This window comes from Mercenaria mercenaria, chromosome 3 (genome assembly GCF_021730395.1).
Source record: "Mercenaria mercenaria strain notata chromosome 3, MADL_Memer_1, whole genome shotgun sequence".
Classification (NCBI taxonomy): Eukaryota; Metazoa; Mollusca; class Bivalvia; order Venerida; family Veneridae; genus Mercenaria; species Mercenaria mercenaria.
The window spans coordinates 92,577,443-92,600,072 of record NC_069363.1 but is presented as its reverse complement, the minus strand read 5'-3'; the positions used below and the strand labels follow the sequence as shown (position 1 = coordinate 92,600,072).

General features: G+C 34.7%; 1 protein-coding gene across 5 annotated transcripts; it reads left to right on the top strand.

The window, feature by feature from the left end:
- The first annotated feature begins 40 nt into the window (after positions 1-40).
- On the top strand, positions 41-22,228 carry LOC123524032 (metalloendopeptidase OMA1, mitochondrial-like). Of its 5 annotated transcripts, none has more exons than XM_053539321.1 (9): positions 41-160; positions 6,141-6,544; positions 7,778-7,997; positions 8,717-8,890; positions 9,289-9,396; positions 11,219-11,347; positions 14,346-14,420; positions 17,230-17,379; positions 19,789-22,228. In XM_053539321.1, the coding sequence occupies exons 2-9, from the start codon at positions 6,168-6,170 to the stop codon at positions 20,008-20,010; spliced, it is 1,455 nt and encodes a 484-aa protein (XP_053395296.1). In that variant the 5' UTR covers positions 41-160; positions 6,141-6,167; the 3' UTR covers positions 20,011-22,228. The 5 variants fall into 5 exon arrangements, with proteins under 5 accessions (XP_053395296.1, XP_053395295.1, XP_053395297.1 ...); XM_053539320.1 differs by having other exon boundaries at positions 64-196; XM_053539322.1 differs by having other exon boundaries at positions 69-156.
- Positions 22,229-22,630: the final 402 nt, after the last annotated feature.

The window sequence follows — 22,630 nt, the reverse complement described above, 5'->3', positions numbered from 1 at the left end:
CCAAATATTTTACGGAAATATCCGGAGGAAAACGGAATTTCCGAAAATTAATACTTTTACCCGAATTTTTCGTTGATTAACCAAAGAGAGTCGGGTACCAGCTATTAGGCAAGATAGGGAATTTCCTGAATTTTGACCTACATATTTCATCATATCGTAGGTATACATAGTTACAAGTTAATTTACTGTAAGTAAGGTAAGCTTTCTAATTTAGGGTTCAGTATTATTTTCGAGATACGGTACTCTTGGAGTGGAACATTAGGCAAAGTTGTCATTCCGTACATGACAGTGAGTCAAATGTTATAACTTATGACAATGCCTCTAAACTTCCTATTATTTGGACTGTAAACATCAAAAAGACTTACCTTACCTTTTGTTACCTTTTGTTGATGGGAATTTTTGACGCCCTGATATGGCGTATAGAGTGGTGGAACCTATGCTCGCGGTATTTTGTACATATATAATCTTTTTAAGAAGCAAGAAAAAATTATTATTTCGATTTGCCTATGCAAAAACATAAAGTTATCCTCCTTTTATCGAAACATATTGTCGATGTGCGTCATCACGTGACTTAGTCGTCTCGTGAGCTATCGACACGGCATACGTGAAAAGGTGAAATTCGCCCTGAAGGGAACCTATGCTGGCGGTATGTAATATCGATTAAACTAAGGACGAAAAAAAAAATCAGCAGGCTAAAAATGAACAAACAAGCATATGCGAATATCATATTTACAACATTACTCACTTATTATGTGAAAAACAAAATAAATGGGGATAAAATTTAGTATGTACCTCTATGTGTATATTTCCCTTTCCGAAATGGAGTCATTATTAGAACAAAGCTTAAAAACGTATAATAATGTTGTTTAAAAACAGAATGTTCAAGTATTAAAGATTCAAACAATGACAGTGATTAACTCGCTAATGTTTTCTACACTTCTTTTGTGTGTAGGAAATTTACTCCTCCCTACAGCTCAAAAAGAACCATCTGGACTTTGTCAAAATACTAAGATCAACATCGATCTTTTCATGGTTCGAAAGGCACTCGTAGTGTAGCCAGGCGTCACATTCATCACAACTTGCTCTTAAATGTATCTTATATCTGAATGTAATGCATGATTTCTAAAAAACTAACTTTAGTTTAGTGATTTTGACATATTTGCGCGAGATTTGTGCGACGGATACAGATTGCGTAAAATGTATCGGCTGCTGTATACGTCACGTGAGCAGCACGCGCGGCTATCGCTACGTTTGTTGTAAAGGCATTTCACCACTGGTCGGTGTTGAACATAGCATGATGAAATATTTTTATCAGTGCTTCTGCAGAGAGCATATTTATCGAAATACCGCGAGCATAGGAATACCGCGAGCATAGGTTCCACCACTCTATTCCCCATTCGATTTCTGTTTTTTCTCGCGTCGAAGGTTCCGGTCTGTGTCGATAAAACGCAGACCACATACAGATAGAGTGACTGCAGACCACATACACAAAGAAGGGTTTTCTCTTATGCAGCCCATATAGGTAAAGAAGGGTATTGGAAAACGCAGACGACATAGAATGTGTTAAGGTGTGAAAAACTGACACTATGTCATTCTTTTATAAAGGACACTTAATTAAAACATTTGAATTAGAAATAATATTCCCAATTATTTTGATTTAAATAATTTTAATATATTATTTTTATGCATTTGAAGTTGTAAAATTATAAATTTTCAATATTAAAAGAAAACAATCTATCCATCACTATAACTTGATAAATTCGCATTTATTTCAATACTGTGCTTTTTAATTCAGATTTATTGTATTCAATTATTTTCATGAATTAAATAAGTAAATATTTTGAAAATGTCAGAATTGACTACCTTTAAAAATATTTTTAACTCCTACGTGGAGGAAATTAAATCACTTGATACTTTTAACTCTGTTTCCTACATTTTTCAGCAATATGCGATATTCAGAGAAAAAAATGATTTTGCACAAAATTTGTTTTAGTTACATCTATTAATTGTCAGATCAGTTTCATGAAGAAGGCATATTGCCGTAAAAAATAGAGTTATAAAACTGCATATAAAAGCGGCGGGATGATATATTTTAAGGCCGTAGTATGTCTATACTGTCATTCAAGTAAAGAAAAGATAACATATTAAATGTTAAATTCTGTTCGAGGTTTTCTGCTGTTTAGATGTCAATTTCTTATTTTTGTTGTTATATGGGTTCTCCTTAACAAATAAAACAGAAATATTTCTGATATTATATCTATTCTTTTTTTTTTCATTTGTTGAATCCCAAGATTTCAGGAAGAAGAAAGTACAAAATTTTATGTTTTCAATATCAAACATAAAAACAAAGGTATGTTTACCAAAACAGCTTTAAAAGAAAGGAACAAACACAGCTTTAATATAATCATTTCATTTGTTTGTCAATAAGTTGCAAGTATATTTCAAAATAACACACAAATATCACTATGAAGAGCGGGGACGGATGTTATAGAACATTGTTTTTCATAAGCAAGTGCATAGGTATAAAGTACATCAGATTTAGCTTATTATAAAGCTTTGATCTACATAAATAAGCATTTATGTGACTAAATCTCATTGCCATTGACAAAAATCACATCTAGCCTTGCCAATATATATGATTTTGTTTTTAAAGAATGATTTTATTTACTTGGCACCACTGAACTTTTAATGTAGAGTAATAATTTTGTTCAGAAATACATGCATTAATATTGAATTCAATTACAAATATTACTAAATTAAGTTGATTTTAAAAAATTTCAATATAATATCTTATTTCGTTTCAGTTTTTCTCTCAGGCTTCTCTTTTTTTTTCTCTTTTAGCTTGTTAGTCAATGTTTGAGAACTTTAACAATACTGTTTTTTCAAACATATGAATTTATAGGCTCTTAGCATTAAATTGGTCATTTTTCTAATTTGCATATTCCGACAGGTGGCTCCTCCCCCTCCTTTTCCAACAGGTAGCTCCTCCCCCTCCTTTGGTGAGATATGACCCATTTGTCTAATCAAAGCTCGTTCACAATTTAATATTGTTTTTACAGGAGCAAGGTCAGGGTCCATTTATTGTTAACCATAATCCAATTAGGTAATAAAAATGGTCCTTTGACCTCAATTTTATGAGAGGGGATTAACTTGTTTATTAGTTCATGCCGCTGAAGTTCCGTGTTGATAAGATGTTATTAACACCTGTTAATCTGCAACTTTTTCTGCCACCGAGAAATTTGAAATTTTTTGCCTTATTTATTGACTAAAATGTTAAAATTCATAGGAAAGACTTGCATGGCTTTAACCTATTTAAGTATAAAAAATTAAATTGAAAAATACTTCGACATAAAAATAATGTAACATCTGTCCCTTTTCATTGTAACACCCGTCCCCTTATTTTATAGGCATATAATGAAGACATTTTATTGTAGTTTAAATTTCTTTTTTGTTTCTTGATTATTTGCATGAACATACTGTTCAAAATCATACCATCTTTTTACACTTTTTTCATCATTTAAGTATAAAAAAAATCCCCCCCCACCTCTAAAAATGCATTTTTTTTTTAAATTTGTTTTTAAATTGCTAAATTTTGTTGGGTTTTTTTGTTTTGTTTTTTAAATGAGACATTATGACCACAAAAAAAGTTATCATTTTGATGCAGTTTTCCTGGTTTTGTAAATATAAGTTAAACAAAGTTCATTTACCCTTTGAAATAAAGTAGATATACAATTTATTAGCTGCCATGCTTAGGGGGGTGGATGTTACGGGGACGGATGTTACAGACAACTTTTAAACATTAGTAATTATTTTCTTTAAAACATAGCATATTACTCATTTTTCACCTTTTTCATAATCAGTATGTAAAACTGAATCAGAATCAGTGTTTAATTAAGTTTTGCTTCTTCTATTTAAATAATTAATGTGGGGGGACGGCTGTTACACATTTCTTTATCACAAACAGATTTTTTTAGGGAAAATAGATTTTTCACCAAAATTTTATTCGAAATGTTTAAAAGGCACTTGTTACTTGGTGTTTACTTATAGTATGCTTGATTGACATAGAAAAATTTTCAGTTCATGTTTAGAGTTCTTAAATGTGATAAAAATTTAGTACTTAATGGTTTTAAAAAAATTTACAGGCATTACGCAGAGCATTTTTTATTTAAAAAGTTATAGTAATAAAAATACTGCACTATATGTCTTGAATTATTATATATATCAATGTAAAGGTAATAACATTTTCTTTTTAACAGTAAAAACAATTAAATGATTTGTTCACTTGGAAAATAGAACTGTCAATTTGAAAAAGGAGTAAAAAAAAACAACAGATGATATCGCATTAAGGTAAGACTGGGTGTTTTTCATGTACTAATTTGGCTGTATTTTTTTTCTACTGATCCAATTGAAAAAAAAAACACTTTCAGATACCTTTACTTTGTAATGAGGTCCAAAAAATAAAACAAAACAAATGGTTCTAGAAACATTTTCTTTTTAAAAAACAGGGCATTACATGCATGCGTTTTTAAAAAATTGGCCAATTTACTGTGCAGCAGGCAATATTCACGCAATCAAAAAGCAATGAAAATATCAATGTAAAGATCATAACAGATTTTGAACTACTTTAGAAATATTAAGAAGATATATACTTGCTCTACTTCATTTTTTTATTTAAAATTTACTGTGAATAACAACAACATGCTAATTATGGAGTTCATTTATTTGTTTTTCACTATTTATTTCATAAACAGATCAAACACATCTTGTCTCATCAGATATACATGTATTAAAATACTCCAATTAGCTCATCAATTAACAGTTGTGTATACATTGTTTTATTATTATTATCAGAAGATCATTTTAATTATTATAAAAAGATCAAACAATTCTTGTCTTCAAACATATTAAGTTCATCTCTAACTAATTGAACCAATTAAATTTATTAATTTCAAAGGAGTTAATTAAATTTAAGGATAAAAGCTATAACTTTTAACATTTTTATTTTATTCATATTCTATGTCGTCTGCGTTTTCCAATATCCTTCTTTACCTATATGGTCTGCATAAGGGAAAACCCTGTACCAATTTATATAGTTGATAACTGGTGTGCTGAAACTTTTCCTTAGTATATATGCTTCTTATATTTATTAGGTATTTTTGCACCTGGTCAGAAACATTAAAGTTCAAAACTTCTCTCAGTATATATCTGACATATCATAAAGTTTATTAATCCAGTGTTTGTCAAGCCTTGTTTTAAAAGTGTCAACAATTTTTGCATTAATTATCTCAGCAGGTAAATTGTTCCAGTCAGTTTGGCGTAACGATGTAGATGAAAACATATATATGAGCAGCATGAGGCTGGCATAGTGATCGCCTGATATCAATATCACGCTTACGGCCATATCAGGCACACTATTAACACTAAAACATCCAGGTTTTATACTTCTAATGACACAATGTCAAGTATATACAAACTAACATTTATTTTACAAAAGAATGCATGGTAAATTAGTCCAAATAATAGAACATTTTGGGACAGTATGACACTTAAAATTGACAATTTTTAAGTAAGAAATAAGGGAGACAGGCTGATTCGGACCATGGCTGATTTGGTCCAGGCAGATTCGGACCACATACTTTGAATTAAGAGTAGATATAATGAGCATATATTTTGGCTGATTTTGACAGTCTTAGAATTTTGAATAAAAATGATGTTGATTATATTAGGATTTAACTCGGAGTAAGGATACCAAGTATACACCATATAAACAGGTAAAAACAAACTTTTGTCAAGCTAAAATGCAAATTTCATTCCTTTAAATACGCACTTTAATTGGGTAAATATACACATTCTTTGCATCAGAAATTATACTTTACACTCATAAATGTTATTTTTACACATGATATTATTGTCAGGAAAACTTAAACAATTTGGGCCGAATAAGCCAAATAAATCTGGGCCGAATCAACCATGGTCTGAGTCAGTCTGTATTCGAAATAAGTTTATCACAGAGGCTTCTTAAGGTGACTCGAAAACTCAAATCACAAAAACAAGATTAGAATATCTATCAAATAATAAAGACGTTTTTAAAATTTGTTTTAATTGCAAGTTAATGTAACTTTGTTATTTTCTATTTATAGGTTTGGAGAGGCTACGGATAACAAGGAATGGAGAAGTGTTTATTTTTATGCTGCCGATCTCAAATCAGGCTGCCTTTGTTTACAAAGACTGTAGGGAGATATCTTAGTAGATACAGACAACAAAATGCAGTCATATTACACCTCAGGACATATAACTCTCACTTAGTTTTACAAAGTACTCAGCAATGCTCAAAAGAAAGAACTTTCGAAGGCCTCAGGAGTGACCTTACACAAAAATCTATAAATAGCTCTCAGTTAGCAGGAGTTTATATCAGACAACATGGCTTCGTATGTACTGCAGGTGCAAGACAGTTTCACACATCTGGCAGAAAAGACGCTTTCCCGCCACTTATTTGGGCAGTTGTTAGTTTTGCTACGAAGGCAGGAGCAGTTTTAACTGGAAGGTAGGTGATTGCAAAACTTCATCAGTAATAGTAGAGCAGAAATACATAAAGCAAAAGGATGTGAGTTTGTTATCCATGTGAGGGGAAGTTTTGTATGATGGTTTGACAGGAAGCAGTATATGTCTGCATTCATTCACCCTACATCTCTGAATTAACCCTTACCCTGCTGAATTTCTATAATGAACTTGTCCATCTTTCAATTTGGACAGTACCATTAACTGTTAAAAATTGGTTGCAAAGGCAGAATCAATCGTGTCCAACATGATAAGGGTTAAATGAAGATTTTGTCATTTACACGTGAAAAACAAATTAGCCCTGAATCTAGGAAACATTTTGTTGCTTTAGCTGACTGCTGTAATATCATATGAATCCTTGTATAAATCACAGGTCCATAATTCATGTTATATGACCAGGTTCAGCTCATGTATCCTATATGAAATTTTACGCACGTCAGTGGCACGGATTAGAGATGGAAAATTCTCAATTTTTCCAGGCAGATTTCAGTTTTTAATTAAGGTATTTAAATAAAACAGAGATTCCGCACGTCATCGGTCAGGAAAAAAGTTCCGTGCGGAGCAGCTTTACGCACATCATTGGGCAGGAAAATCGGCACTGAATATTTAAATTAGCAGGAAAAAAAATCCGTGCGGAGCAGCTTTACGCACGTCATTGGGCAGGAAAATAGGCACGGAATATGTAAATAAGACGGAATTCAGAACAAAATTCCGTGCGGAAGTATTTTACGCACGCCATTTTTCTAGACAATTGGCAATTTACTGGGCTAATAAGTAAAAAAAAAAAATTTAAATAAAATTGTGAAAATTACTTTCTGATTTCATGTAATAAAATGCATTGGATCTCCGGCAATAGATTTGACCTGCATACCATTCAGTAAGGGTACAGTTATGTTAGTTACACTATTAAAAACTGGCACAAAAATCATAACAAACAGACCTTTTTTTATGCTCATGAAATGCACAGAATAAATAAAAATGTTTCCCCAGAATTTCATTAAGCAATAGGCTTGTACTGACAGAAAGCCTTGTCCGTAAATTCTTGTCAGGTTGCTGTTCTTAAACATTGCAGAAGTGTACATTCAATAGAAAATACTACAGAAAAATAATTTTATGCCTGAAATCTGACGTTTTGACTTTTCTGATTTTTGACTTTCATTGGCAAGAGGGCATACTGGTATCCTAATTTTTAACACTGCTTCTCTTGAATTTCTAACAGACGATATAGGAATTGGTTGAAGACACGTCCAGAAGAGGAACAGAAGAAGCACCACAGAAGAATCCTACAATTCTGGGCAGCGCTGGCTGCATTTGGTGCCACCTTAGCAACAATTTACTACACCTCCCATTTACAGGAGTGCCCAATCACAGGACGCAAGAGATTTATAACTCTTACCAAAGATCAGTACTTGAAAGTTGCTGATTACGAAAGCGAAAATGTAAGATACTAGTTTTTAATAAGTCCATTTTAAAAATACAGTATAAATGAGCCGTGCCATGGGAAAACCAACATAGTGGGTATGCGACCAGCATGGATCCAGACCAGCCTGCGCATCCGCGCAGTCTGGTCAGGATCCATGCTGTTCGCTAATAGTTTCTCCAATTCCAATAGGCTTTAAAAGCGAACAGCATGGAGCCTGACCAGACTGCGTGGATGCGCAGGCTGGTCTGGATCCATGCTGTTCAACCCACTATGTTGGTTTTCTCATGGCACGGCTCAAATATTCTTTTTTGCATCATCTTCTGTTATATATATAGTGTCCATCTGTCTGTCATTTCCATTTCCAGATGCGGCTTTCAAGCTACATATATACGCAATGACTTAGTTGCACATTTTCTGTGGGAAGTATGATACATATCTATTCTGTAATCTTGAGTGCAAGTGTCTAGAATTGTGTACAAAATAGTAGTAGTTTTACCATTAAATGGGAGCAGAAGTTGCATTTCTGAATGAAAAAATAACAGCCACTGACCACAAAATAATAGCCGCTGACCACATAATAAAGGTAATGATGTAATGCACTAATTTAAAGGTGGGGAGCAGGATGGATTCAAAGTTACCATTAATAGAAAGGTGACCATTAGCACAAGTTGGATTGTAATGCTTGTTGGGACTTCTGAATGAAGCAAAGTTCTGTTAACAATTTACTGATTTCAGTTTTTAGATTTGTACAATAACAAAACACTCCCACCTACTCATCAGTTTTACAACATGGTCCTGCAAACAGCACAGAGTATTGTTCGTGCAAACCAAGACTTTCCAGGAATGAAGGAACAGAAATGGGTGATTCATGTGGTGGAAGATGAAGAAAGAAATGCTTTTGTTTTACCAGTAAGTCAACATGTTTATCCTGTTTATCAAAATATTTCTGTCCAGTTTATATAGATAATTTTGCAAAAGGGTAGAAGTTGGAGAACCTGCCCATTTGCTCTACTGGGAAAGAATGATTGTAATTACTTCCCTTTAAAAAATGTACGTAATTTTGATAGGGGAAGATAACTTGAATTTCTTCCCTGTTATTCCAGTATTAGCCCAATTCTGAAATTCTGCAGTTTGATTTAAGTCAGAATCTTAAATGCCAACAACTGCTCCTTAGAAATGCATTGTTCTTAAATATCGTCCATAGAATATATATCGTTCCTGAAGTCACTTGGCACTCCACTGACAAACACATTATTTGATGGGTGATACCAGCAGAATTATTTTGATGACTCTTTTTTCAATTTCAGAACGGGCACATTTTTGTGTTCACAGGCATGTTAAAGTTTGTTGAAAATGAAGATCAGTTTGCCTTCATTTTAGGCCATGAAATGTCACATGCATTGCTTCTGCATGGTGTAAGTATGACACGACAAATTATACCCATCAGCTTGTCTTTATGTCGAAAGATTTCACATGTTCACTTAATATATGGAAATTATGGTCTAATAACAAATACTATAACTACATCATAAATAGTTTTAAAAGTGCTTTATTTTTATTTTATTTTGACTGGGCTTCATGAAAAAGTTATTACAGTATTGTGTCAGGCTGTTGAATTTAAGAAAAAGGTGAAGTATGGATGCAGCTCAACCTGCACATCCATGCAGTCTGCAAAGCCCTAACATTTTTCACACAGCAGTGCTCAAAAGAAAATTGTTTATCAAGGACATTAATTAAGCTGCACATCTGTTGTCTTGATTCGCCAACGCTGTAACAGGTTTTCATTACCCTTAACCTGAAATCATTCAGTTTGGGTAATACCATTTATTATTCAAAGGGCTGTTCACTGAAAATTTACTGACTGAATAGTGAACAGAGCAGACTATGATCAGCCTGCACTGTCCGCAAAGGCAAAACCACTTGCCTCTAGCACGCTAAAGGTTAAATCTTTTTAAATACCATCGAAGAAATTTATACCATTGGTATTAAATACCATATAATTTTAAATACATTCGGAATGTAGTAATGGAAACTTTTTAACCCTTACCCTGCTAAATTTTTATAATGAACTCATCCATCTTTCAATTTGGACAGTACCTTTAACTGTTAAAAGGGGTGCCTACCAAAAAGATACTGACTGAATGGCGAACAGTGCAGATCATGATCAGACTATACGGATGTGCAGGCTGATCATGATCTACACTGGTTGCAAAGGCAGTATCAATCATGTCCAGCATGATAGGGTTAGACATCTCCCAATTTGAGCTTTAAAATTCTGGGAAAAAAATGAATTTTGACTTGATTTATATGTTGCTTTAATCATTATTAAAGTTTCAGAATATTTTAACTTGACTAAAAGGAACATACAAATTTTAATATTTTTAGAAAATAGTTTAAAAGTATCAATGGCAAAAAAGAAATTGTATTTTTTATGCCCCCACTTTGGGGGGGGGCATATAGATTTGCCGTTGTCCGTCTGTCCTTCCGTCCGTCCGTCTGTCCTTCCAAGAATGTTGTGTCGCGCCCAGCTCCAAAAGTATTTGACGTAGAGTCACAAAACTTTACAGGAATGTTGGTCAGCATGTGTAGTTGTGCACCTGGGGTTTCGCATCCGAATTCATCCAGTCATGTAGGAGTTATGGCCCCTGACTTAGTAAAAAATTGGTCATTTTAATGTTGTGTCGTGCGTAGCTCCAAAAGTATTTGACCTAGAGTCACCAAAGTTTACAGGATTGTTGGTCAGCATGTGCAGTTGTGCACCTGGGGTTTCGCGTCCGGATTCATTCAGTCTTGTAGGAGTTATAGCCCCTGACTTAGTTAAAAATTGGTCATTTTAATGTCGTGTCGTGCGTAGCTCCAAAAGTATTTGACCTAGAGTCAGCAAAGTTTACAGGAATGTTGGTCAGCATGAGCAGTTGTGCACCTGGGGTTTCGCGTCTGGATTCATTCAGTATTGTAGGAGTTATGGCCCCTGACCTGGGAAAAAATTGTCATTTTAATGTCATGTAGTGGGGGCATCTGTGTCCCATGGACACATTTCTATTTTCCTATAATCATAATTATTAAAAACATCTCCAAAATTCAGAAAGCTCACTGCCAGAACTCTTTGACACCTGCAAAATGGGTAAAACTTTTTCTTGCTTTTGCCATATAAAGAAGAAAACCATAAAAAAGACTGTTACATACTTGGTTGATCAAACAGTAATGTTGTTCTGATAACATGTCCAAATGTTTTAGGCTGAGCAGTTGAGTTACGGGCAGTTTCTAGACTATATTGTGATAGGTGTAATGGCAGGAATATGGACCCTGATGCCAAATGATGGAATTGCAGTGGTTACAAACTGGTTCTACAATAAAGTCATGGATGTTTGTATTTTACTTTTCTTTCTTCATTGTTGTTTTTAGCCTGATTTTTTTTAGAAATAGGTAGAGCTAGTTGTACTCGGCATCTGCAGCTCAATATGGTATTAGTTTTGTGTGTAAGCTGGAATTTTAGTATTCATTAATAGTAATAGATTGCAGTTCTACTTCTTGCTCATTGTGATGACCTGACATGCTGTGTACAGTTTCCATAAATTTGTTTTACATTTTTACAAAGCTGTGCCCCTTTTTGAACTTTTTTTAGCTTGACTATTCAAAGAACAGGTAGAGCTATTGGACTCACCTGTGTGTTGGCGTCGGCATCCCAATTTGGTTAAGTTTTTGCATATAAGCTGGTATCTCAGTAGCCACTTGTGGGAATGGATTGAAACTTCACACACTTACTCACTGTGATAAACTAACCTACATTGCACAGGTTTCATAACTCAGTTTTGCATTTTACAAAATTATGCCCCTTTTTCAACTTAGCAGTTTTTGGTTAAGTTTTTGTATGTAAGCTGGTATTTCAGTAACCACAAGTGGGAATGGATTGAAACTTCACACACTTATTCACTGTTATAAACTAACCTACATTAGTCAGGTTTCATAACTCAGTTATGCTTTTTTACAAAATTATGCCCCTCTTTTGACTTTGCAGTTTTTGGTTAAGTTTTTGTATGTAAGCTGGTATCTCTGTAATCACACGTGGGAATGGATTGAAACTTCACACACTTGTTCACTGTGATGATATGACATGCATTGCTCAGGGTTCATAACTCTACTTTGCATTTTTACAAAATCATGCCCCTTTTTCAACTTAGCAATTTTCCGATAAATCTGTTTTGCATTTTTAGCTCACCTGTCACATAGTGACAAGGTGAGCTTTTGTAATCACCCTTCATCCGTCGTCAGTCCGTGCGTCCGTGCGTGCGTGCGTCAACAATTTGTTGTCTGCACGATAGTGGTTTCATTTATGATTTTATTTTAACCAAACTTGCACACAACTTGTATCACCATAAGATCTGAATTCCTTTCTTGAACTGGCCAGATCCCATTATGGGTTCCAGAGTTATGGCCCCTGAAAGGGCCAAAATTAGCTATTTTGACCTTGTCTGCACAATAGCAGCTTTATTTATAACTTGATTTTTACCAAACTTGCACAAAACTTGTGTCACCATAAGATCTCGATTCCTTTTTTAAACCGGCCAGATCCCTTAATGGGTTCCAGAGTTATTTCCCCTGAAAGGGCCAAAATTAGCTATTTTGACCTTGTCTGCACTATAGCAGCTTCATTTATGATTTGATTTTAACCAAACTTGCACACAACTTGTATTACCACAAGATCTTGGTTCCTTTCTTGAACTGGCCAGATTCCATCATGGGTTCCAGAGATATGGCCCCTTAAAGGTCCAAAATTGGCTATTTTGGCTTTTGCAGCCATATAGATACTTCATTTATGGTTTTATTTGATACAAACTTCCAAAATATCTTCAACAACAATAAATCTTGGATTCCATGACAAATCAGATCCAATCGTAGGTTCCAGAGTTATTTTATATCTGATTACCACCCCTGATTGTAATCAAAATGGATTTATATCAGTAAGTACTTATAGGACTTATTTGAAATTTCATTATTGTCATTAGTTGGACTGAGCCAATCAGGGTAGATAACTATGGACTGATTTTATTTCAAATTACCTCCCTTTATTTCAAATTAAAATGGGTATATCTCCGTAACTAATGAAGATACTGATCTGAAATTTCATTTATGTCAACAGATTTATTTGGCAGATCCTTCTTTTGTTCACTTACAATATTTTTTTTTTTTAATTACTTCCCTTTTACATTACTATAAATAGCTTATTTTAGTAACATTTTTATTATTGGCCGTAAGGAAAAACTGAGACCACTTTTCTGTGGTACAACATGGATGGTACCTCCAATTTTTAGGTGTATTTTGACATATCTGTACCTTGTAAGAATTTTTTTTCTTTTTGGTTAAATTTCTTCTCTTTGTTGTTCCTGTCCTTTGTGGACTTAGATATTTTTTCTGAGGACCTTCTTGTCCTCAAGTGCAATGTTAACAGGTGAGCGATATAGGGCCATCATGGCCCTCTTGTTACAAAATTGTGCTTCTTTTTTCATCATATATTCATCAGTTGACAAGGCTGTTGAATAGTAGAACATTGCTGTCCCCAGACAGCTTTTGTTTGATATATTCTTGTTTGTACCAGTAAGCTGGTATCTCACTAGCCACATATTGGAATGATTTAACTTCAAACACCCGTTGACTCTTTGGTGTAATCTTTTACCTCATTGAGGATCATGAGAGGGGAAAGCTCTCTATGACTCAAAATTGTTGCTCATTTGCACTTTTATGTGTATGTACTGTTTTTGTGACAAGGCTTTTGAAGAGGAAAGTTTTGCTGACAGCTTAGTCTGTGTGCAGACCCTGTGTTTTGTTCACAGGAGATAACTCCTGGGGCTATTTTAATTTTGTATAATTATGTCCCTTGTCTTCTCAAAACACAAAGCCAAGACTGATGAAGTCAGAATATATAACAGAATTATTTTTTCTAAAAAACAGATTATCTAGTCAGTAGCCAGACTACTGACAGCTCAGTGTGGGTGCATGTTAGCAAACTGTTGGCAAAGATCCAATTTTTACATATGTCTCAGTAATATTTTTCAGTTGTGTTTGTGGTTTATGACATTGGTACTTACAAATATTTATATGTTCAGAAGTAATTGCTTGAACCTTGACCTACAGATATTACTTTGAGTGAAATCTAAATCAGATTGTAATAATGATAAGGATAGTTACTGTAGTTGTAGACCTTTTATTTACAAAGGAAGTACAATTTGTCATGAATGAAACTTTCGTGTTATTCTCCTTAAGTATTGAGCAGTATTCAGCAAGTAACCACTTTTGAGTTACTGAGATGCATGTAGCCAGGTATTCGAGAATTTTCTTAAAGATATATCTTTTCCATTTATTACAGTTGACAGTTCACATGCCATATAGCAGGGTATTAGAAAAGGAAGCGGACAAAGTTGGCTTACATCTCATTGCAAAGGTAATGATCATACATCCTTCTGTTGAGAAGAATAGTTAAGGTTTTTCAAATATGCTGCAATAATATCAAGAAAATGTTTTTACGATTCTTTTTGTTTTCACAGGAAAATCAATGTCCAAATAAATAAAGTTCGCAATCGTTAATTATTATCTATATATTTTTAACCTTTACCCTGCTAAATTTCTGAAATGGACTGGTGTGTCATTCAATTTTAGCAGAACCATTAATTATTCAAAGGGCTGTTCGCTGAAAATTTAGTGGCTAAATAGCGAACGGTTCAACCATGATCTTGGTCTGCACTGGTCGCAATGGCAGAATCACATGCCGCCAGCAGGCTAAAGGTTAAAGAAGGCCATAACTTGAAAACTAATTCATGTGTGTTTGACCCTGCTTATGGAACAATAAAGGACATATTCTGTTAATAAATGTACAGCTCCTTTTAGGTACATCTGAGAAATCTCTATTGAAGTATTTGCCACATCCAGTTTTACGAGATTTGCATTTTGTATGCTATTGGTTACAAAAATTATGCAGTGAATAGGTAAATAAATATGCAAAAAGACAAGTGTACATTTTGTCAACCTTCAGCCTGTTGGTGGCATGTGGTTCTGCCTTTGTGACCAGTTCAGACCAAGATGGGTCTGCACATTTGTACATGTTCAGGCTCATCATGGTCTGCACTGGTCGCTTGTGACAGGAAAGGCCGTACCGGCGACAGTAACCATCAGAACAAATCAACACCCTTTACAATATTTACAAATTTATTTACAAAAGATGATTATTAACAATGAATAGATATGAAAAGAAAAAAAAAACTGATTATAAGAAAGAAAAAAAAGAAAGTTCAGTATCTCTAGATACAAAAGTTCTTATAGTCCATTCTAATCTGACGTGACACAGGTCTTTAATGTAATTGTGAACTTTAAGTAGCACAAACAAAACAAATTTCTAAATTCAGTCCCTTTAAACCGTGAATACGTTGATTCCGTGTTGGCTCCCTATGGTGGTAGGTGATTGCATCCCTGAGCTGACTTCAGAGGATAACAAAAATCATCGTCTTTGCGGTTTACGGCACAACCATGGGACGAAAGCTCTGCGCTGGGAATATCACATCCAGGCGAGTGAAGACAAGTGAACCTCGGGCATTGTACTTCCGGGTTATGACATCACCAGGAAAATCGTCTGGCGGAAGAAGCTAAAATATATAACATATGGTAAGCACCATAGCAAAACAAAAAAGTCAGGGCATAAAACTGCTCCTTTGGGTACACCATACCTCCGTAGCTCCCATAAATAATACGTGCTACTTATACAAAACATATGTGCTACTAAGTTCATACGTCACATGATTAAAATACGTCACTTATTACTTCCATTATTACAAAGATTACTTACTTAAAAGACTAAAGTTAAAGTATGAAAAAGATATGAAAAGTATATGATGAAACATTATAGTAATGGAAATGATAAACTGCAGCCATTTTTAACAACTACAAATTAACAAAATTCAATGTAAATCAAACGTTATATGAGAGTTGGCATCCATATAATATCTAATGCCATACACTACAACGGACATTAATTAGATGTGCTATAGACTGGCACACAATTACAAATTACAATAATATATTACAAACATGGCACTAGACTTGCCATATAGATTTATACATAACAATACAATGCAGTAATGGCGTTCCATAATTAACAAAATGTTTGACATAAGTTTTTGAAACAGTGCTTTACAATTATCACGATACAAATTTCAGTACAAATTTAACATCTTATATAAACGAAACATTTTAGATTCCTCTTTCTAAATAATTTACAAAAGTCTGAAAAATTTAATAAATCATCCTGACATACCGAAACTAGCCAAAATCATGTGCCGAAAAGTAAATGTTACAGAATTCTGTAGAATGAACAAAAATTTACCAAATAAAAATCGTAATGCAAAAATCATACAAAAATCTAACAAATAAATTTCTTACCTCGATCGAGCATAAATTTCTAGCAAGAAAATAATTCAGACATAGATTCGTCTATAAAGTCGTAAGGTGGTGTGCGCAAGGCATATCTAGTCCAGTCTATTTAAAGGATAATGTCCCGCCAAATACTAAATTTCATGGGATTCACGGTTAAGCCGTGAGCTCCGACTATTGTCATTTTCACGGGATTCACGATATAGCCGGGAAATCTAACTACTTTGGCGCGAATTTAAATTGACAATTTGAGGCCCATTATAGTGGTTTTGGGGATAAAAACATAAATTACTGAAGTTTATAAAATATCAACTTTCTTATTACTGAACAGAATTTAATGAAATTTACATGGAAATTTAAGTTATGAAATACAGAAAAACATGAGAGGTATTTCATGCGTGAAATCTGACATTTACCTCAATAACTCAAAAATTTACAAAAAGATGATGCAATACCTGCATTTACACTACATATAAAATAAGGCCCGTATGTCAATTTGTGACATCGCTATTCAGTCAATATGTGAATAATAAATAGTACTGCCCAAATTGAATGATAGACCAGTCCATTTTAGAAATTCAGCAAGGTAAAGGTTGAAGAACTTCAACATGATAAATGTAGGACAGTCGGTATTGCCAAATTTGTGAGGTTAAAGCATGGCTAGTAAACTTGGTGAGAAATTCAGATAATGGATTATTTCTAGAAAGTGAATATCACATTTATTCCTTATGTCACAATTCATTGTTGATGAGATTTGAGTGCCATATGTACTCATATGTAAATGTCATTTTCCCATGAGTTACTGGTATGTATGATTGCTTGTTATATAGGCTTGTTACGATGTAAGAGAAGGCAGCGTGTTGTGGTACCGTATGAGTATAGCAGACGACATTACAGGGGAAGGGAGAATTCCAGAATGGCTGTCCACACATCCTACACATGGTAACAGGGTGAAACATATAGATCATCTTATACCAAAGGTAAGGCTGTCCACACATCCTGCACATGGAAACAGGGTGAAACATATAGATCATCTTATACCAAAGGTAAGGCTGTCCACACATCCTGCACATGGTAACAGGGTGAAACATATAGATCATCTTATACCAAAGGTAAGGCTGTCCACACATCCTGCACATGGAAACAGGGTGAAACATATAGATCATCTTATACCAAAGGTAAGGCTGTCCACACATCCTGCACATGGTAACAGGGTGAAACATATAGATCATCTTATACCAAAAGTAAGGCTGTCCAGACATCCTACACATGGTAACAGGGTGAAACAAATAGATCATCTTATACCAGAGGTAAGGCTGTTCACACAACATGCACATATAGTAAAGGTGAACCGTGTAGATCATCATTACCTAAGTTAAGGCTGTTCACATATATTACACAAGGTAATGGGGTGAAACATGGAGGTCATCTTATGCTAAAGGTAAGGTTGTCTTGTACCAAAAGATATAGATCATCTTATACCAAAGGTAAGGCTGTCCACACATCCTACACATGGTAACAGGGTGAAACATATAGATCATCTTATACCAAATATAAGGCTGTCCACACATTCTACACATGGAAACAGGATGAAACATATAGATCATCTTATACCAAATGTAAGGCTGTCCACACATCCTACACATGGAAACAGGGTGAAACATATAGATCATCTTATACCAAAGGTAAGGCTGTCCACACATCCTACACATGGTAACAGGGTGAAACATATAGATCATCTTATACCAAAGGTAAGGCTGTCCACACATCCTGCACATGGAAACAGGGTGAAACATATAGATCATCTTATACCAAAGGTAAGGCTGTCCACACATCCTACACATGGTAACAGGGTGAAACATATAGATCATCTTATACCAAAGGTAAGGCTGTCCACACATCCTACACATGGTAACAGGGTGAAACATATAGATCATCTTATACCAAATGTAAGGCTGTTCACACATCCTGCACATGGTAACAGGGTGAAACATATAGATCATCTTATACCAAAGGTAAGGCTGTCCACACATCCTACACATGGTAACATCTTCTTATACCAAAGGTAAGGCTGTCCACACATCCTACACATGGTAACATCTTCTTATACCAAATGTAAGGCTGTCCACACATCCTACACATGGTAACAGGGTGAAACAAATAGATCATCTTATACCAGAGGTAAGGCTGTTCACACAACATGCACATATAGTAAAGGTGAACCGTGTAGATCATCATTACCTAAGTTAAGGCTGTTCACACATCTTACACAAGGTAATGGGGTGAAACATGGAGGTTATCGTATGCTAAAAGTAAGGTTGTCTTTTACCAAAAGTAAGGCAGTCCACATATCCTACAAGTGAAAACAGGATGAAAGATACGTAAGGCCATACTTCATGCAGATAGCTATAAGGTGAAAAATAGACAGTTGTACAAAACAGTCAGAAAATTGCTGGAGTTTTAAGACTCATTTTCAGACTCAGTTTAGACTCAGTTTTATAAACTTGTGACCAGATGTTAAATTTAGAATAGTCTCGAGAATTTTTTGTAGTACATTTTCAAAGATTTCTTTAAGCCCTTTTAAACAGTCTAGTGTCACTGCAAAAATGGCCTTCCAGAGCTCACAGAAGAAAAATACTTTTAAGGACATTTTCTTGTTATGTAAAGAAAACTGTCCATGACAGTCACACTTTGTAACAAAATTATTGTGAAATGTAATCTACTTTTATGCCCCCGGCATCTACTGATGTGGGAGGCATATACTGATTGTCCTGTCCGTCCGTCCATTCGTCCATCCGTATGAGGTTAACCAAATAGGACCGTTTCATCTAGCATCAATACCCCTTACTAGAATGACTTGATACTAATGCAGATGTAACCTGTGACCATTCCTCATCTTCAGACATCACCTGACCTCAGTTTGACCATGACCTTGACCTCATTTTTGACTTAGGTTGCTTTATATGGGCCATCTCTTGGTTAACCAAATGGGACCGTTTCTTGTAGCATCAATACCCCTTACTAGAATGACTTGATACTAATGCAGATGTAACCTGTGACCATTCCTCATCTTCTGACATCACCTGACCTCAGTTTGACCTTGACCTTGATCTCATTTTGGACTTAGGTTGCTTTATATGGGCCTTCTCTTGGTTAACCAAATGGGACCATTTCGTCTAGCATAATACCCCTTACTAAAATGACTTGATACTTATGCAGATGTAACCTGTGACCATTTCTCATCTTCAGACATTACCTGACCTCAGTTTGATCTTGATCTTGACCTCGTTTTGGACGTAGGTTGCTTTGTATCGACAAGGATGCCACCGGGGGCATCAAGCGTTTATTGAACGCATCTTCTTGTTATCTGTTTGTTTTATTATTGGCAGGCTGTCGAGGAAAGAGAAAGTTGTAAATGTGACCGTTTGTCTGATTTGGACCCACGTAAACGTGCAATACGAATGAGAAAAGCTGCAGACAATATAATGATAGCTCGTGCAAGCAAGGCAAACATTGACCGAGCCCACAAAGATCATCAAAAACCTGTGATACCAACATTCCAATCCCCAATTCCAACATTACGTAAAGGTCTTGATGAATCTGAGTCTTAGAAATAAGTGAAGGTTACGTGTGTGTGAGAATGTTAAAAGGATTCATCTACAGATTTGTGTCAATTTCTTTGACCATATAGCTAAACCGGTCTGACTGGCCACCTGTATTAAGCGCAGCCTTTTGTCTAAGCAGCCAGTCAGCAGACATCCCTAATCAAATTTTGTTCTAATTTTAACCTTCCCTAAGCAGCCACATTGTGTCACTCCCTTGACTGGCAGCTTAATGCAGGTTTTACTGTATATGCAATTTTTTGTTGATCAAAACCTAAAACTATGTGACTTTGAGAGTTTCAGGCAATTTTTATGTTGTAGAAAACATAGTCATTTTAAATTTTAACACCTGGATCTAGTTATTTTTAGGCTGAATTATTAGTTACTGTGAGATCATTTAAATTCGCTGGCATGAAATTTCGCGCAAACGTGAAGAAGGACTGTTTCGCGCGGGCTTAAATTCGCGCATTTTCAATTTTAGAAAGGGAAAATATAATCATAAAATAATAATTGCGCGGTCTTAAATTTGTGCATCGGTCCTAGCGCGAAATACGCGAAAATTCATCCTACGCGAATAAAAATGATTTCACAGTATGTCTCCCACACCAGTGTGTGGTGGGAGACATATTGATTTACTCCTGTCTGTCTGTGTGAGTGTGTGTCGGTCCCTCTGTTACAAATCTTGTCTGCATTCTAATTCGAATATTTGTCTTCCGATCTTCACCAAATTTGAACAAGATGTGTTTGCCAATAAGTCCTCGGCCAAGTTCGCTAACTAGCCAAATCGGCCCAGGCACTTCGGAGTTATGGCCCTTGAATTACCGAAAATTGCTCAGGTCTTGGGGACATAAAGGACCCATATACCATAATGTGAATAGTAATATATGGTTCCTTTATGTCCCCAAGACCTAATCATGTCAGATGATTAGGTAGTTGAAAGCTTGGTGCATGGTTGACTCATATACTACTATTCAGACGATTAGACAGCTGTGGGAGACATGCGCTTTTCTCAAAAGCAGCTCTAGTTACCTTTTAGTTTAAGAATAATGAAACTTAAACAGAAGTCTGGAGGCTAGTCCATGTAAAGAGGACAATCTTACCTAAGTGCATGTTATTTAGAAGCAACAATCAATGGTAATTTATGTTGTTATTTCTTATATGAGGTGTTGCAATTATTAACATTTTCTTAAAGGGGAATAAAGCAACAAATGATAACATTTCTTTTCAGAAAGAATTAAATCAAACATGAAAACTGGTAATAAGATATGAAAATCAGACAACAAACAAAAAAAGATATAAACAGTTTAATGAAGCGGCTGCCATTTTGGCACCTGAGCATCATTGTTTTTCTTATATTGACTTTACAGTATATAGTGAGTTAATGAAAAACATTAAGATAAACTTATTTAGTAGGTCATACTGGTAGTACAGTATGAATAATTCTGCCAAAAGTTTTGAAATGTTGCATATTTCCCTTTAAACAAAAGACCAAAAACTATAGTAAATTCAATTTTATGGTCCTTTATATTGAGGATGCTCTCTTTTATTTTTCTTTCTTGATAATATTTGGTCATAATTGTAAGTTTATAAACTTTATACATCTAATTATGTTATTTTAGTAAAGAAATGTCCCTCAAGTAAACAAAATAAGAACAAACCTCATTTTCCAACTTAAAGATTTTTGTTACTGCCAAAGTCTTTTACTTACCAAAAAGACATTTTACTTGAGTATAAAATAGCTTCATGACTGATTTCCCTATAGAAATGTTTTGAGCATAAAATGAAAGAAGTTTAATGACTACACCATATAACCCAAAGTTGAAAATATAAGTTACTACATACCTTCAGAATGAATATACTTGGGTAAGTAGATTAAGAATTAAGGTCACACCCTTTGGTGATTAAATGTTGTTGTGTGTAAAATTATCAGAAATTAGATTTCTCTAAATGGCATATTGATATCTGCAGGCAGATGTTTTCTGTTCTTTGTTAAAATTTATTATAAAATCAAAAATGGCATTGTACCTATTTCTCCACAAAATGAAGAGTAGCCTTATATCATTCAGTTACAATTGCAAAATTATTATGCCCCTCTTCGAAGAAGCAAGGGTATATTGCTGTGCACCTGTTGGTCACGTCAGTCAGCCTCTCGGTCCATCTGTCTGTCCGTAGAGCCAAGGGCTTTTGCCCAATAACTTGAGAACCAGTCAGCTCAGAACCTTCAAACTTAGTAAGATTGGACTTATGAAATAGATGACACATATATATATATATATATATATATATATATATATATATATTTTTTTTTTTTTTTTTTTTTTTTTTTTGGGGGGGGGGGGGGGAGGGGGGGAGGTTAGTAGGTCAAAGGTCAAGGTCTGAGTGATCACAAGAGTAAAAAATGAGACAAGCCATTATGGGGGGCATACATGCTTTACAAACAGCTCTTGTTATAGTTTTACTCAATTTAAACAATGTCTGTGTAAGGCAGGCCTTTTTACAGTGTTAGAGGGACTGGTCTTCCAGATTTATCTTAAAATTGTTGAAGCTTACGAGGGTCCTTATTAGTAAATGCCAGGAAAAAGTCAAGACCTTGACTCATCTAGGAACATTTTTATTTGTTTTGAAAATT